The sequence below is a fragment of the Nicotiana tabacum genome, chromosome 13 (genome assembly GCF_000715075.1).
Source record: "Nicotiana tabacum cultivar K326 chromosome 13, ASM71507v2, whole genome shotgun sequence".
Classification (NCBI taxonomy): Eukaryota; Viridiplantae; Streptophyta; class Magnoliopsida; order Solanales; family Solanaceae; genus Nicotiana; species Nicotiana tabacum.
In genome coordinates this window covers 120,011,266-120,026,806 of record NC_134092.1, presented here as the reverse complement: position 1 = coordinate 120,026,806, position 15,541 = coordinate 120,011,266, and the positions used below count along the sequence as shown (strand labels likewise).

Genomic DNA, 15,541 nt, shown 5'->3' with positions numbered 1-15,541 from the left:
CTAGATGTGTGTGTTGTTCCTAATTGCACTTCCAAACATTATTGCGATTGATTCTATTCTAATTTTTTACTATTGTATGCTGAGTGTTAACTAAGTACAATATTTTTGGTGAAAGTTTTCAAGTGTTAAAAGGCAATAGGGAAGTGACTTCCGCCTAGGTGAGTATCTAATAGGTATCAAGAATATAGGACAAGCTTGTTATGATTGGGGTCATGATATAACCATCACACATAAGTGCTCACTCTATACCTCTCTGTATTTTGAGTGACTTTGCCAGATTTGACTTTCTCAAACCTAAATGGGTGTTCATACAATACAAGTGAAATTGGCTCAAGTTGGGTATTACTATCTCTAGGTTTAACCCTTTAATTGGGGCTATAAATCTCTTGAGTTCACCTCAATTCCTTGTTAGCATAATTTTCCTAGACTTAGTCCCTCTTTCTCAAGAAGAGCATAAGTCATAAAGGCATGAGTCAGTGTTTGCAACCACTAATTCTACAATTTTAGCATGAATTAGGCTAAATATCACTAACCCAATAACAATTAAGCCCTAAAATTTAAGACCCATTAAATACCCACATTAGGGTTGGGTCACAACTCTAGCTATGGGGTCTAGCTACTCATAATAATAGCAGAAATCAAAGATAAAGATAAAATATAAGCCATAATATTAAAGTACAAGATGAAAATCTAAAGTTTGAAGGTAAATCTACTCTAAAAATGCCCAAAAAGGGAAAAACTAGTCGTTCACGTGCTCTGCTAAACAAAACGTAACCTAAAATTGAAAAAAGGATCTATTTATACTAGGCTGAAATTTCCAGACAAAAATACCCCTATGGAGGATTCGCGGACGCGTAATTCTGACCGCGTCCGCACTTGAGCTTTCGCGGCCGCGTAATAATGAGCGTGGTCTGCATTTCTTCAATACTGGGCTTGGATTGGGCTTAGTTTCGTGGACCACGTAATTTCAACCGCGTCCGCGTGTGCTTCTATTGTGGCCGTGTAATTTGGACGTGGACCGCGTTCTTCAGTTAAGCCGACTTGCAGGGTCTCTGAACCTCAAGATACGCTCTCAGCGGAATTCCCTTCGCGGTCGCGCCTTTCTAACGCGGTCAATGGTGATTTTAGTACTCAAAGCAGCTTCTCTTAATCTACTTTCGCGGACCGCGTAATAGTGGCCGCCTCAGCGGTGGTCCTTATGCGGCCGCGCTTTTCTGCCGCTCTCAGCGCTCCAGTCTCAGCCTTGGATTCGTGCAGGTTTGACTCCTTCATAAGTTGATTATGGCTTATTTGCCTCATTTTGACCAAACCCTGCAAGCAAGCACATTAAGTTAGTTTTCGGGAATACCTTTACGCATTTTTGACCCAAAACCTAAGCAAAAGAGAGCAAATAATAGGCTAAAACCCCTAGTTATCAGCAACTCCGCTCACTTCCACAATATTCATGGTGCGGAGAATACAGTGACATTTTTTTAGAAATCTTTGTGCATCCTCTTTAGTTGTGCCACTAAAAGTAGGTGGACTATACCTCTTAAACCTTTCAAGTCTCTTTTGTTCTTCTTCTGATACCTCTGGCCTTACCTCAGGCCGAACCAGAATAACAGGTTTTACCGGTATTGCACCCGGAACCTGACCAACGTGAACCTGCTGCTCTGGAGTTATGGTAGGAGTCCGAGCTACTCCCCCAATATGAGAAATATTTGGTGCAACAGAGATCAATCCCGTCTGAGTTAATGTACCAAATATACTCAGAAACCGTGCTAAAGTCTCCTGAAGTCCGGGGGTAACAATAGGTGTTTCTGGTACATGTCCCCCAACTGGAGCTACTGGTGGCTCCTCAACTGTTGTTCTGACAGGTGCTCTAGTCGCAACACGTGCCCTTCCTTGACCTCTACCTCGGCCCCGGCCTCTTGCAGCCCTAGTAGTATGTGCGGATGCCTGATCAGCTAACCCGGTAGTATATGTCCTCACCATCTGTGAGAGAATAGAGATACAAAGGCTCAAATTCCAAATTCAACAAATTCCGCACGACAGGAATGAAAGAAGTGGAAATTTCCTAACAGTTCTGTAGCCTCTCGAAGATAAGTACAGACGTCTCTGTACTGATCCGCAAGACTCTACTAGACTCGTTCGTGACTCGTAGAACCTATGAACCTAGAGCTCTGATACCAACTTGCCACGACCCAAAATCTCACCACAGGCGTCGTGATGGCACCTAGTCTCTAAGACTAGGTAAGCCGATTTTAGTTATATTTTGATGCCTTTTTTTTAATTAAATAAGTAATCAAAACTAACAGCGGGACAAATATGAATATACAACCTCACAAGACTAGTAGTACTGAGTCACGAACTCTAACTAAATACATGGAATGATCACGAAAATCGAATATACAATACTGTTTGATTAAAAATTAACAGTACAATAAAATAAAAAGACTCCAAGGGACTGCGACGACCAAGCAGCTCTACCTTGAATCCTTACGATCCCGCTTTAACTCTGCTCAAGTCCGATATCTCCAATACCTTGCTCTGCACAAAAATGTACAAAAGTATAGTATGAGTACACCACGGTCGGTACCCAGTAAGTATCAAGACTAACCTTAGTGGAGTAGAGACGAGGTACAGTCAAGACACTCACTAGTCTAATAACCTGTGCAATATAATATACAAGATAATAGGAAACAAATAACAATACGAGTAAAACAAATCAACCAATGATATGTCGGCATGGCAAAAAGAACCCTATTAATATTACTCAACAAATAATAAATACAAGTACAACCAAGTAAATCAAGTTCTTCAAATAAATATCTTTCACATATAATCTCTTCCATATAACTCTCTTCCAAATATAATTTTCTCAAATAAATTTGTTTCAAATATAATTCTTTTAATAACTCTTTTTCAAATATAATTTCCTCAAATAATATCTTTCAAATACAATTCCTTCAAATACTACTTTTAAAATAAAATCCTTCCAAATAAATATTTTGAATATAATTCTTTCAATTAAAAGTCACCATGTGACACCTTATTTCATAATCATAAAAATACGGGTCTCGGCCCTTTTCATATTTTCATGGCACTTTGTGCCCATAATTAAATTATCATATTTTTCCGGTACCTCGTGCCCATTTTTCATATCACATCTGCACGGACAATTCACGTGCCAAATATCATTATCATTTAATCACAGCACCTCGTGCCCTCATTTCATATCACAACTGCACGGACCATTCACGTGCCAATATCCTCATTATTTACTCACGGCACCTCGTGCCGACATTTTATTTTATAATCCGTCTGGCAATAGCCACAGGCTCCCAATTTTAACATAAATCAGATTGTTATCAATTTACTAATAACAAGACAAATTGCACAAGGTATAAAAATAAACACAAGAAAATCACAACATCACATGAAAATCACCAACACCACAACTCCACATCATCACATATCGTCCCTGACAATAGCCACCCTTATCGCTCTTATTGCTACCCTTATCACTCCTATAACCACCCTTATCGCTCCGCCCAGATAATATCAATAACCATCATTATCGCTCCGCCCAGACAATATTCTAACAAATACAACAACAGTGAAATGCCACCCTTATACCCACATAATATCAACGGTAAAATGCCACCCTTATATCCTCAAAAATAATAACTCACACAACACACCAATTTATACGAAAAATTATCACGACAACACCACAAAATCAATTCATATCACAATTTGCCCAATGGCCACAATCAAAGTTCCAAAGATACAACCAAATTAATTAATTTCACAATAATAGTCGAAGGCTCCACACAATGTGTATATCACCACAAAATAATCAACCGAGATAGAAATTATTCAACATAAAGCAAAGCCTTTATTAATCTAAATTTAGATAATTATATTAACACATCTTCTTAAACTTTCTTAATTAATTATTTGCAGAGGAAAAATCCATAATGAGATTAAATTTCAAGAAATATCAAACCAATAAACTCACAGAATTACATAAATATTCAAATAACAATCACATCAAATTGTCATATAAAAACAAGTTCAACCAACAAGGATTTAGGCATGGCAAATAGATGATTAAATAAATGCCAACAATTATCCAATTTACTACACAATATGCCTAAAACTTAAACCCAATATATTTTGCACATATAAGCCCGAGTACGTACTCGTCATCTCGCGTACACGCATTTTCACATTTCACAAATGGCACATAAGACTCGATGCCTAAGGGGTAATTCCTCCACTCGAGGTTAAGCAAGACACTTACCTTTTTGAAGTTAGGCCAATATTCCAAAATAGCCTTCTTGCTTGAATTGACCTCCGGACAGCTCAAATCTATCCAAATTAATTATACAACTTCATTAAAATTCATCGAAAATAATTCTGGATAATAATACGTCGACTTAAAAATTTATTCCAAAAAGTCAACAAAAGTCAACGTGGGGCCCGCCTCTCGGGACCCGACATAATTTTCATGAAATCCAAACATTTATTCCGAGACGAGTTCAACCATATCAATTTTATCGAATTTCAATAATAAATCGACCTCCAAATCTTAAATTTAAACCAAGAGGGTTTTCACAATTTTTCCAACTAAATTCACCGATTAAATGTTAAAAACAACCATGGATTCGATTAATTTAATCAATATTGAGTTAAGAACACTTACTCCATTATTTTCTCTGAAAATCTCCCGAAAATCGCCTCTTACCGAGCTCCAATTCGTCAAAAATGGAAAATGGGTTTCACAACTTAAACTCTTTGCCCAGTGATTTCTTCTACGCGATCGCGAACTTCCTCACGCGATCACGAACCACAATTTCAATACTGCCAAAATTAACTCTACGTGATCGCAAACAATGCCACGCGATCACGATGCACAGAGTTCCCAGCTCTACGCGATCGCAAAGAGCAAGCGCGTGACCACCACTTCTACTCTGTTACTCTACACGATCGCAACCATAGCTACGCGTTCGCGAGTCACAACTTCCCAGAGCTACGCGATCGCATCCCTCTTTATGCGATCGCGTAGAACAAAACTCAGCAGCCCCCAATTAACCCTACGCGATCGCAGAGAACAAAATTCCACTGCCCAACTAAGCCTACACGATCACAGACACATTCACGCGATCGCGTAGAAGGAAAACAGGATCAGATATCAGAAAATTCCAGCAGCTATTCAAGTCCAAATTTTTGATCCGTTAACAATCTGAAACTCACCCGAGCCCCTCGGGACCTCAACCAAATATACCAACAAGTCCTAAAATATCATACGAGCTTAGTAGAATTTTTAAATCACCTCAAACAACATCAAAACAACGAATCGCACCCCAAATCAAAATCTATGAACTTTAAACTTTCAAATTCTATATCTTGTGCCGAAATACATCAAATTAATACGGAATGACTTCAAATTATGTACACAAGTCATAATTGACATAACGAAGCTATTCAAATCTCCAGAATCAGATTTCGACCCCGACATCAAAAAGTCAACCCCCCCCCCCCCGGTCAAATTTCCCAAAAATTCATCTTTTTCCATTTCAAGCCAAATTCCTCCATAGACCTCCAAATAATTTTTCGGACATGCTCCTAAGTCCAAATTCACCATACGGAGCTATTGACATCATCAAAATTGTATTTCGGAGTTGTTTATTCAAAAGTCAACTCTCTGGTCGACTCTTTCCATTTAAACTTCTTAATAAGAATTGTTCTTTTAATTTAATTTCGAAACTTCCGAAAATCAAACTCAACTACACCCACGGGTCATAATACATATTGCGAAACTGTTCGAGACCTTAAGTCACTGAACGGGACGTTAATTCTTAAAACGACAAGTCGGATCGTTACAGCTAGCTTGGTAAACTCATAGTTATGGCCTTAATTGAAAAAGATTTAACTAAAAAACATATAAGAGCAAGAACAGATCTAACATTTAGTAATTTATTGCTTCGAGTCAGAGATGGAGAAGAGCATACAATAAAAGATAATTTGATCCTTCTTCCAGAATAATTGGTTTTCAAGCCAATAGTAATCGTAGTGGCGAAGATCTCTTAATAAGGAAATAATTGTGGTCATAAAAGGAAAATAAAAGTTGTGTAAAGTATATGACAGAAAAATTTATCTTAGCTAACAGAAATTAATATGTTGCTCGACTACAAGAGATATTAATTTTCAAGTTTCTTGATGAAAGTAAAATATGACCCAATCTTAACTCATTAAAAAATGATACCAACAACATAATTATTACCACTAAAAATACTTAAATACTCAGTAAATGGCCTTTCACCATATAGGTACATTGTCAAGTTCATCATATCTTATATATGTTAGTGTCATGAAAGTATATAACAAACAAAGGATCTTCCATTGTCATGCATGGTAGTTTCTTTTTACAAGAAAAACATGCCCATACGTTTAAACCCGTTGAATAGCCTATGTAATGGTACAATGATGGTATGGAGAGGTATTGACTATAATGTCATACATGCAAAAATTATGATGGGTCAAGATGCTTCTAAGCTTGTGTTTATCCCTGAATTTATCTTTCACCTTCAGAAAATAAAGAATATCTTCTTAAATTCATCCAATAATAATTCAATACTCTTGTGTTTTGCATTGATAATAAGTAAAGCTCAAGGTCAAATAATTTTATTGGATTGTATTTGGTGAAACATGTTCTATCGCACAAATAACTATATATTACACTTTTAAAAGAGATATCAATATCAATGACCAGGTTCTGATCATGAAAGAGCAGCCAAAGAGTCAAAAGTGAACATACACAAAACAAAAAAATATCGTTTAAAAAGAAGTCCCAGGTAAAATATGATCACATTACATATTTCTAAACTATAACTACATAATATTTGTGATATATAAGTACATTATAATATTATTTAGCTTAACTATATTGATCATTTATGCAGATTCAGAAAATATCCAATTAATTAAGTGTTATACTAATGTAATAACATTAACTTTTGGTATAAATGATTGCTGCATTTTTACAGGTTAATTACTTTACAAAAACTGCTTTATAACAATTGTTATGTATATATACATATATAATTGACTAAACCCTTAGGCGCCATTATTAACGTGCAACGCACGTTCATAGAAACTAGTAAATATATAATTTATGTATTATATGTATATAATTCTGTATAATCAATGTATAATTTATGCATATGGTTAGAAAAAGTAAACAATGAATATTATGGCCGGTTAATTACGTAAAGATCCCATCTAAAATATAGGCTTGGAATTTTCCGATTCAGAATATGTATCTTTTATTGCTAATGTGGGAGGCGGCAGCTATATACGTAGTGATGTATCTAGAAGATAGAGATGGTTGATGAATTTTATTCATTCGATTTGAGAATATTACTTAACAAAATTCTGACAAAGAAAAAAGTCAAAAAACTTTGCTGCACATTTGGACGTCCAAACAAATACTACATCCGTTTTTTTCGATATGTTCATTTTCCATACGTATAATATTTGAAAAAGTTAGTTCAGCAGAAAAAATAGGACTGTGAACCTCTTTCGGGAAAAAGAAAAAGAATGTTTTCAAAGTTTGAAAACGGGAAATTAATGGGTTTGAAATATGTCACAGTTCAGCTAATCAAATAGTTAAGGCAACTAATAAAAATGTTGTTGTATGGCCAAGATAGTCTATAACAAGTTAACAACATCTTTTATAACAACATCTTTTATAACAAGTTAATCAAATAGTTAAGACAACTAATAAATGTTCTCTATAACATCACTTCATTATAGTAGCAAAAAAATATCGACAAGACTATTATAAAAAAGTTTGATTATACTCTTTTAATTTGAGAAAGTAATAAATATCACGTGACACTTCTTCTTCTTCTTCTTCTTCTTCTATCAATAGAATTAGGGAAAAATATAAAATTGGCCGGTTGGCTAAAATAAACAAATAAATAGCCCCATATATATATATATATATATATATATATATATATATATATATATATATATATATATATATATTATCGGCTATTTTTTTAAAGCGGCTAAAAATGTACATTCCTCGCGTAATTGGCTAGAAATTGAATCACACGAGTAGTCATCTTCCTTAAAACTTGGCTAAAATTCCACCTTTGAAATTTCAAACCAAAAGTAACACAATTAGTCACTTGCATAAAACTTGGCTAAAAATCTTACATTCAAGTTCCCTAGAAACAGTCATCTTTAGCTAAGCATTGACATAAGCATTTTGTTTTTCGTATTTCTAGAAGCTTACTCCAAATTGTCAATATATACAATGTAATGCATAAGACTTCCCATGCTATTACTTTTGTCCTCACTCCTCACCTCTCTTTTCTTCTAATAAAACCAGCCAATTCCACTACTCCACAAATACCCCATCTCTGATTTCTCATCCTTTTTTCAATCTATAGAAAAGGAAGTTTTTACACAAATAGCCGGTCATCACAAAAAATTACATGGATACACAAGTAACAGAACGCGGTAACACTAATTTGAGGGTAATAATGTTTCCATGGTTAGCATATGGACACATATCTCCATTTCTAAACGTATCCAAGAAACTCGCGGACAGGGGATTCTTGATTTACCTCTGTTCTACACCTATCAATCTTAAATCTATAGTCAAGAAAATACCCGAAAAATATTCTGTTTCAATACAGCTTATTGAATATCATTTACCCGAATCGCCTGAACTTCCTCCTCATTACCATACAACCAATGGACTCCCACCCCATCTCAATTACACCCTTCAAAAGGCCTCGAAATTGTCCAAACCAAACTTCTCCAAAATCTTGAAAAATCTGAAACCTGATTTGGTAGTTTACGATGTTTTACAGCAATGGGCTGAAGGCGTAGCAAATGAACATAACATTCCTGCAGTCAAGCTCTTAACTTCTGGTGCAGCTGTGTTTTCATACTATTTTAACTTAGTAAAGATACCAGGGATTGAATTCCCTTTCCCAGCTATTTATCTTAGGAACATTGAGTTAGTAAAATTGGGTGAAGTGATGGCAAAATCAGCTAAACAAAAAGAATCTGATGATGTGGATCTTTTTACTGAAGGAAATATGCAAATTATGTTAATGAGTACCTCTAGAATTATAGAGGCAAAATACATAGATTATTTTTCTGATTTGAGCAATTGGAAAGTTATTCCAGTTGGTCCACCAGTCCAAGATTCAATGGCTAGTGACGCGGATGACGTGGAGCTTTTTGATTGGCTAGGAAAAAAAGATGAGAATTCAACTGTTTTTGTCTCTTTTGGAAGTGAGTATTTTTTGACAAAAGAAGATATGGAAGAAATAGCTTTTGGATTGGAGATTAGTAATGTTAATTTTATATGGGTTGTAAGATTTCCAAAGGGGGAAGAACAAAATCTTGAAAATGCTCTACCACAAGGTTTTCTTGAAAGAATTGGGGAAAGGGGAAGAGTTTTGAAGAAATGGGCACCACAACCAAGAATTCTCAATCATCCCAATATCGGAGGATTTATAAGTCATTGTGGTTGGAATTCTGTAATGGAAAGCGTAGATTTTGGGGTTCCAATTATAGCTATGCCTATTCATCTTGATCAACCACTAAATGCTAGGTTGATGGTAGAATTAGGGGTCGCGGTTGAGATTGTTAGAGATGATGACGGTAAAATTTATAGGGAAGAAATTGCGCAAGTTCTTGAAAGTGTCATAGCTGGGGAAATTGGAGAAAATCTGAGGAAAAAAGTTAAAGATGTAAGCAAGAATTTGAAATGTATAAGGGGTGAAGAGATGGATACAGTTGCTGAAGAGCTAATTCAATTTTGTAAGAATAGTAATAAGTGCAAATAATGTGATGCTGTAATTCAGTTTACAAAGTTGTTTGGAAGTGAGATTGAAATAATGAGAAATATAGGATCCAGCTTAAATTTATCCTAATTCAACTTTGTGAGAATATATAGTAATTAAGTGCAAATAATGTGATGTTGTTATTCCGTTTACAAAATTGTCTGTTAGGTCTGGTTATCTTCAAAATATTTGAGGTTGAAATAATGAGAAAAAATAGGATGCGACCTATAAATTTACCCTATTATTCATCTTCTTAAAGTATAATTTTGTTTAGCTTCGATATGAATACTTTTTCTTGTTTAAACCTGTTTAGAAATATTTTTTTGAGCCGAATGTCTATCGGAAACAGTATCTCTACCTTCACAAAATATGTGTTATACCGCATCTATATTACTTTTCTCAAACCTCATACTATGAGAAAACACAAAATATATTATTGTTATTATTTTCTATATGAGTTCTCAATTCTTTAATCAATCGCATGCATCTTTAGACTCGACCAGAAAGTTTGTTAAGACTAAAATTTGCCTTTTAAACCGTCGTTAAAATATCTAAAGCCATTATCAAATATTGGAGTGAAGTATAATTTGTTTCTTGTATAATCAAGTTTCTTCAGTTCTTCAGTAGGGGGAAAATCTGTGTAATATATGTCTTGAATATTATTGTTATATCTTGGAAAAACCGAATTACTGGCGTAATATTTTAAACAAGCCAGCTATAGTGGATCCAGCTCTCAAACATAGCTATACTTCAAACAAACAATTATGCACGTAGGGCAGAGCCAGAATTTAAAATTTATGAGTTCAAGATTTTAATTTTTTTAAGTTGATGAGTTATAAATTAATAATTTGATCATATTGAATGAATTTCTAAAGACAAATACAGAGTTTGGACCAAAGGTAAATTGTACTTCGATCTCTAACTCCGCCTCTCACTTGCGCAACTAGTCACTCTCCATAAAATTTAGCTAAAAATCTACATTAATGGAAAATCCTAGGAACAATATAATCACACTATCAGTCATTTTCATGAGCTTGGCCTTGAAATCGACGACAACATTTCTTTTTTCCTCTTCTAATCTTAGTCCAAATCAGCAAAATATACATTGAAATCAAGGAAACTTCACTTTTTATTTTGTCCTAATCTCTCCTTGTTTCTGATAAATCCAGCCAAGTCTACCAATCAAAGATCCCATGATTAATGACGCGGATGACGTGGAGCTCATTGATTGGCTAGAAAAGAAAGATGAGAATTCAACTCTTTTTGTCAACTTTGGGAGTGAGTATTTTTTGACAAAAGAAGATATGGAAGAGAGAGCTTTTGGATTGAAGATTAGTAATGTTAATTTCATATGGGTTGTAAGATTTTCAAAGGGAGAAGAACAAAATCTTGAAGAGGCATTACCACAAGGTTTTCTTGAAAGAATTGGAGAAAGGGGAAAAGTTTTGCAAAAATGGGGACCAAAATCAAGAATTCTCAATCATACAAGTATTGGTGGATTTATAAGTTATTGTGATTGGAGTTCTATAATAAAATGTTTAGATTTTGGGGTTCCTATAATAGCCATGCCTATACATCTTGATCAGCCAATGAATGCTAGGTTGATGGTAGAACTTGAGATTGTTAGAGATGATGATAGCAAGATTCACAGAGAAGAAATTTTGCAAGTTCTTGAAAGTGTTATATCTGGCAAAATAGGGGAAAATTTGAGTACCAAAGTTAGAGATATTAGCAAGAATTTGAAATCTATAAGAGGTGAAGAGATCGATGCAACTGCTGAAAAGCTAATTCAACTTTGTAAGAATAATAAAAAGAGCAAATAATGTGATGTTTGTTATTCAATTAACAAAATTGTCTATAAGGTACTTCTGGTTGCCTTCAAAATATTGAGATTGAAATAATGGGAAAAAAATTGGATGCTGCCTTAAGCTATCCTTTCCTATTATTCAGTCTCATGAAATGTGACTTGTGCCGAAGTTCATCTCACTAATAGCAGCCCATTTCAATTACTTTAACTAAAAATAACAGGTGAATGTACAATATAATATATAATTTATGTGTTATATATATATAATTATGTATAATTAATATATAATATAATTATATATCACACCGGCTAAAAAAAATAAATATAAAACTGATCGACTATATGTGTAAAGATATATTCCCTTGTAGTAAATAAGTTATCGCTATATTTGGACCCAATAACTTTGACTTATGTCCGGTATATGATTTTTAGTTCTCTTGATAAATATAAATAATAGATTCTGAAACTAATAAATTAGACTGGGTAGGATAAAATTCCGAACCCGAATAATTCAAATCTTGAATTGACCGCCGACGGCCGATTAGAAAATTATATAAACATTGTAGTGGAGGTGAAAATAATGAAATTAAACTCAATAAGTCCGAAAGTGCGTTTGTTACTTGAAAAAGCCAACGAACAATCGAAAGGTGCATCGAAAGAGCCACGCGTTTGTTACCTTTTTTTTTTTTGGGAAATCTTAACCTAAACTATAAGTCATTTTCATGGACTTCTTATTCCACACTGCCGACCAAAATTTTATTTTTTAAGAAATCTAAACCTAAACTAAATCTTGCCCACTAACATGACCCAACATATCCATGCACCCCTAGGAATCAATTACAAAACTGAGCTGATTAGTTTATAAGTTATGAGTTTATTTGAATTCAATAAATTTTGCTTAGACTCAGTATATGTATTAAGAAGTTAATTAAATATTTATAAATATTTATTTTAGTGAACCAATTATTATTGTATATTAACTCGAAATTATTAGAGAAACTCATAAAATTCGAATTTTAAATCCGTCTTATTAAATAGCGGGACCGTGCTTATTGGATGAATAATTTATTATCTATGATGTTTGTCTTTTTGACCGAGTAAGACGCAAAGGAGGAGGAATGTTAATAAAGCACACAAAAACACAAAAGCAAAATACAACTTGTATATTGGATATTTTTCCGTGGCTGATGAGTCAGGAAATTGACCCCTGCTTGCTTTTAACGACAATAATGATAATAATAACTGTGGCACCCCTTTTTACCCCATCAAATAATATGTGTTTTATTGGTTGTGGGTTAAAGAGTTTCTCCAATTAAAGTGATAAATTTGAATAAGGATTATTTTATTTACAAAGTCGTCACTTGGAATTGATTTTTTGGGTTTTTCAAGTCATCTTTTATTTGAATTTCTCTTCAAAAGAAGATTTGACTCTATTATTATTGGTCTGCAAAAATAAAGTTCGAGTAAGACAACGAGTTATGAAAAACAAAATTGGGTCAACTTCTAATCTCAAATCCATATAATTTATTAGACCACCTCATGATCAAATCAACGAATTCAACAATGGCCTGCTTACTCTTATAGTTCAATCAAACCAAATAGCTTCTAGCACGGTCGTTTTATTGACTTAAACTTGGCTTAAATTAATTTTAGGCAAAACTATATTTTATATGATTTTTATGTTTTACCTATCCGCTTTTATTTCTTGATTATTAGAATTATTAAAAAAAATGATTGGGATAACATTATGTTGTCATAACCACGCTACGCAAGAGTGCGTGATCGAATAACAAAATTTATTAACTTATCATAATTGCGCCTCGCAAGCGAATCCGAAATCATGACAATCAGTTATTTGTAGTACTTTTGAAAAGTTACTACATTTATGATTAAGAAAATTAGTTTTAGGAAATTATTAAATGCCACTATCGCGCTACGCAAGCGAATCCGCGATTAGAATAAGAGACTAATTAAATTAGAAAATAATTAAGCTATGGAAATTATAGAATTAATTTACTAAATATTAAACACCACACTACGCAAGTGAGTCCGTGAGTAAAAAAATAAAAGTGCGCCTACTAGTTGCCTAGAGATATTGTTAATTATTTTTCCTAAACTAATTTTGAGATTATTGTGAGACAACGAGTTATGGAAAATAAAATTGGGTCAACTTCTAATCTCAAATCCATATAATTTATTAGACCACCTCATGATCAAATCAACGAATTCAACAATGGCCTGCTTACTCTTATAGTTCAATCAAACCAAATAACTTCTAGCACGGTCGTTTTATTGACTTAACTTGGCTTAAATTAATTTTAGACAAAACTATATTTTATATAATTTTTATATTTTACCTATCCGCTTTTATTTCTTGATTATTAGAATTATTAAAAAAATAATTGGGATAACATTAGGTTGTCATAACCACGCTACGCAAGAGTGCGTGATCGAATAACAAAATTTATTAACTTATCATAATTGCGCCTCGCAAGCGAATCCGAAATCATGACAATCAGTTATTTGTAGTACTTTTGAAAAGTTACTACATTTATGATTAAGAAAATTAGTTTTAGGAAATTATTAAATGCCATTATCGCGCTACGCAAGCGAATCCGCGATTAGAATAAGCGACTAATTAAATTAGAAAATAATTAAGCTATAAAAATTATAGAATTAATTTACTAAATATTAAACACCACACTACACAAGTGAGTCCGTGAGTAAAAAAATAAAAGTGCGCCTACTAGTTTCCTAGAGATATTGATAATTATTTTTCCTAAACTAATTTTGAGATTATTGTGAGACAACGAGTTATGGAAAACAAAATTGGGTCAACTTCTAATCTCAAATCCATATAATTTATTAGACCACATCATGATCAAATCAACGAATTCAACAATGGCCTGCTTACTCTTATAGTTCAATCAAATCAAATAGCTTCTAGCACGGTCGTTTTATTGACTTAAACTTAGCTTAAATTAATTTTAGACAAAACTATGTTTTATATGATTTTTATGTTTTACCTATCCGCTTTTATTTCTTGATTATTAGAATTATTAAAAAAATGATTGGGATAACATTATGTTGTCATAACCACGCTACGCAAGAGTGTGTGATCGAATAACAAAATTTGTTAACTTATCATAATTGCATCTCGCAAGCGAATCCGAAATCATGACAATCAGTTATTTGTAGTACTTTTGAAAAGTTACTACATTTGTGATTAAAAAAATTAGTTTTAGGAAATTATTAAATGCCAATATCGCGCTACGCAAGCGAGTCCGCGATTAGAATAAGAGATTAATTAAATTAGGAAATAATTAAGCTATAAAAATTATAGAATTAATTTACTAAATATTAAACACCACACTATGCAAGTGAGTCCGTGAGTAAAAAAAAATGGTAGTGCGCCTACTAGTTGCCTAGCGATATTGTTAATTATTTTCCCTAAACTAATTACAGATTATTGTGAGACAACGAGTTATGGAAAACAAAATTGGGTCAACTTCTAATCTCAAATCCATATAATTTATTAGACCACCTCATGATCAAATCAACGAATTCAACAATGGTCTGCTTACTCTTATAGTTCAATCAAACCAAATAGCTTTTAGCACGGTCATTTTATTGACTTAAACTTGACTTAAATTAATTTTAGACAAAACTATATTTTATATGATTTTTATATTTTACCTATCCGCTTTTATTTCTTGATTATTAGAATTATTAAGAAAATGATTGGGATAACATTATGTTGTCATAACCACGCTACGCAAGAGTACGTGATCGAAAAATAAAATTTATTAACTTATCATAATTGCGCCTCACAAGCGGATCCGAAATAATGATAATTAATTATTTGTAGTACTTT

At 33.5% G+C, this 15,541-nt stretch overlaps 1 protein-coding gene across 1 annotated transcript; it reads left to right on the top strand.

Moving 5' to 3' along the window:
• The first annotated feature begins 8,179 nt into the window (after positions 1 to 8,179).
• Positions 8,180 to 11,698, top strand: LOC107820493 (beta-D-glucosyl crocetin beta-1,6-glucosyltransferase). Its single transcript, XM_075228419.1, has 3 exons — positions 8,180 to 9,795; positions 9,848 to 9,864; positions 11,030 to 11,698. Exons 1-3 carry the CDS (start codon positions 8,496 to 8,498, stop codon positions 11,681 to 11,683), a joined length of 1,971 nt encoding a protein of 656 aa, XP_075084520.1. The 5' UTR covers positions 8,180 to 8,495; the 3' UTR covers positions 11,684 to 11,698.
• Positions 11,699 to 15,541: the final 3,843 nt, after the last annotated feature.

Bases quoted from the DNA above. Each gene is read 5' to 3' on its own strand.
- LOC107820493 (XM_075228419.1), top strand. From the start codon at position 8,496: ATGGATACACAAGTAACAGAACGCGGTAACACTAATTTGAGGGTAATA.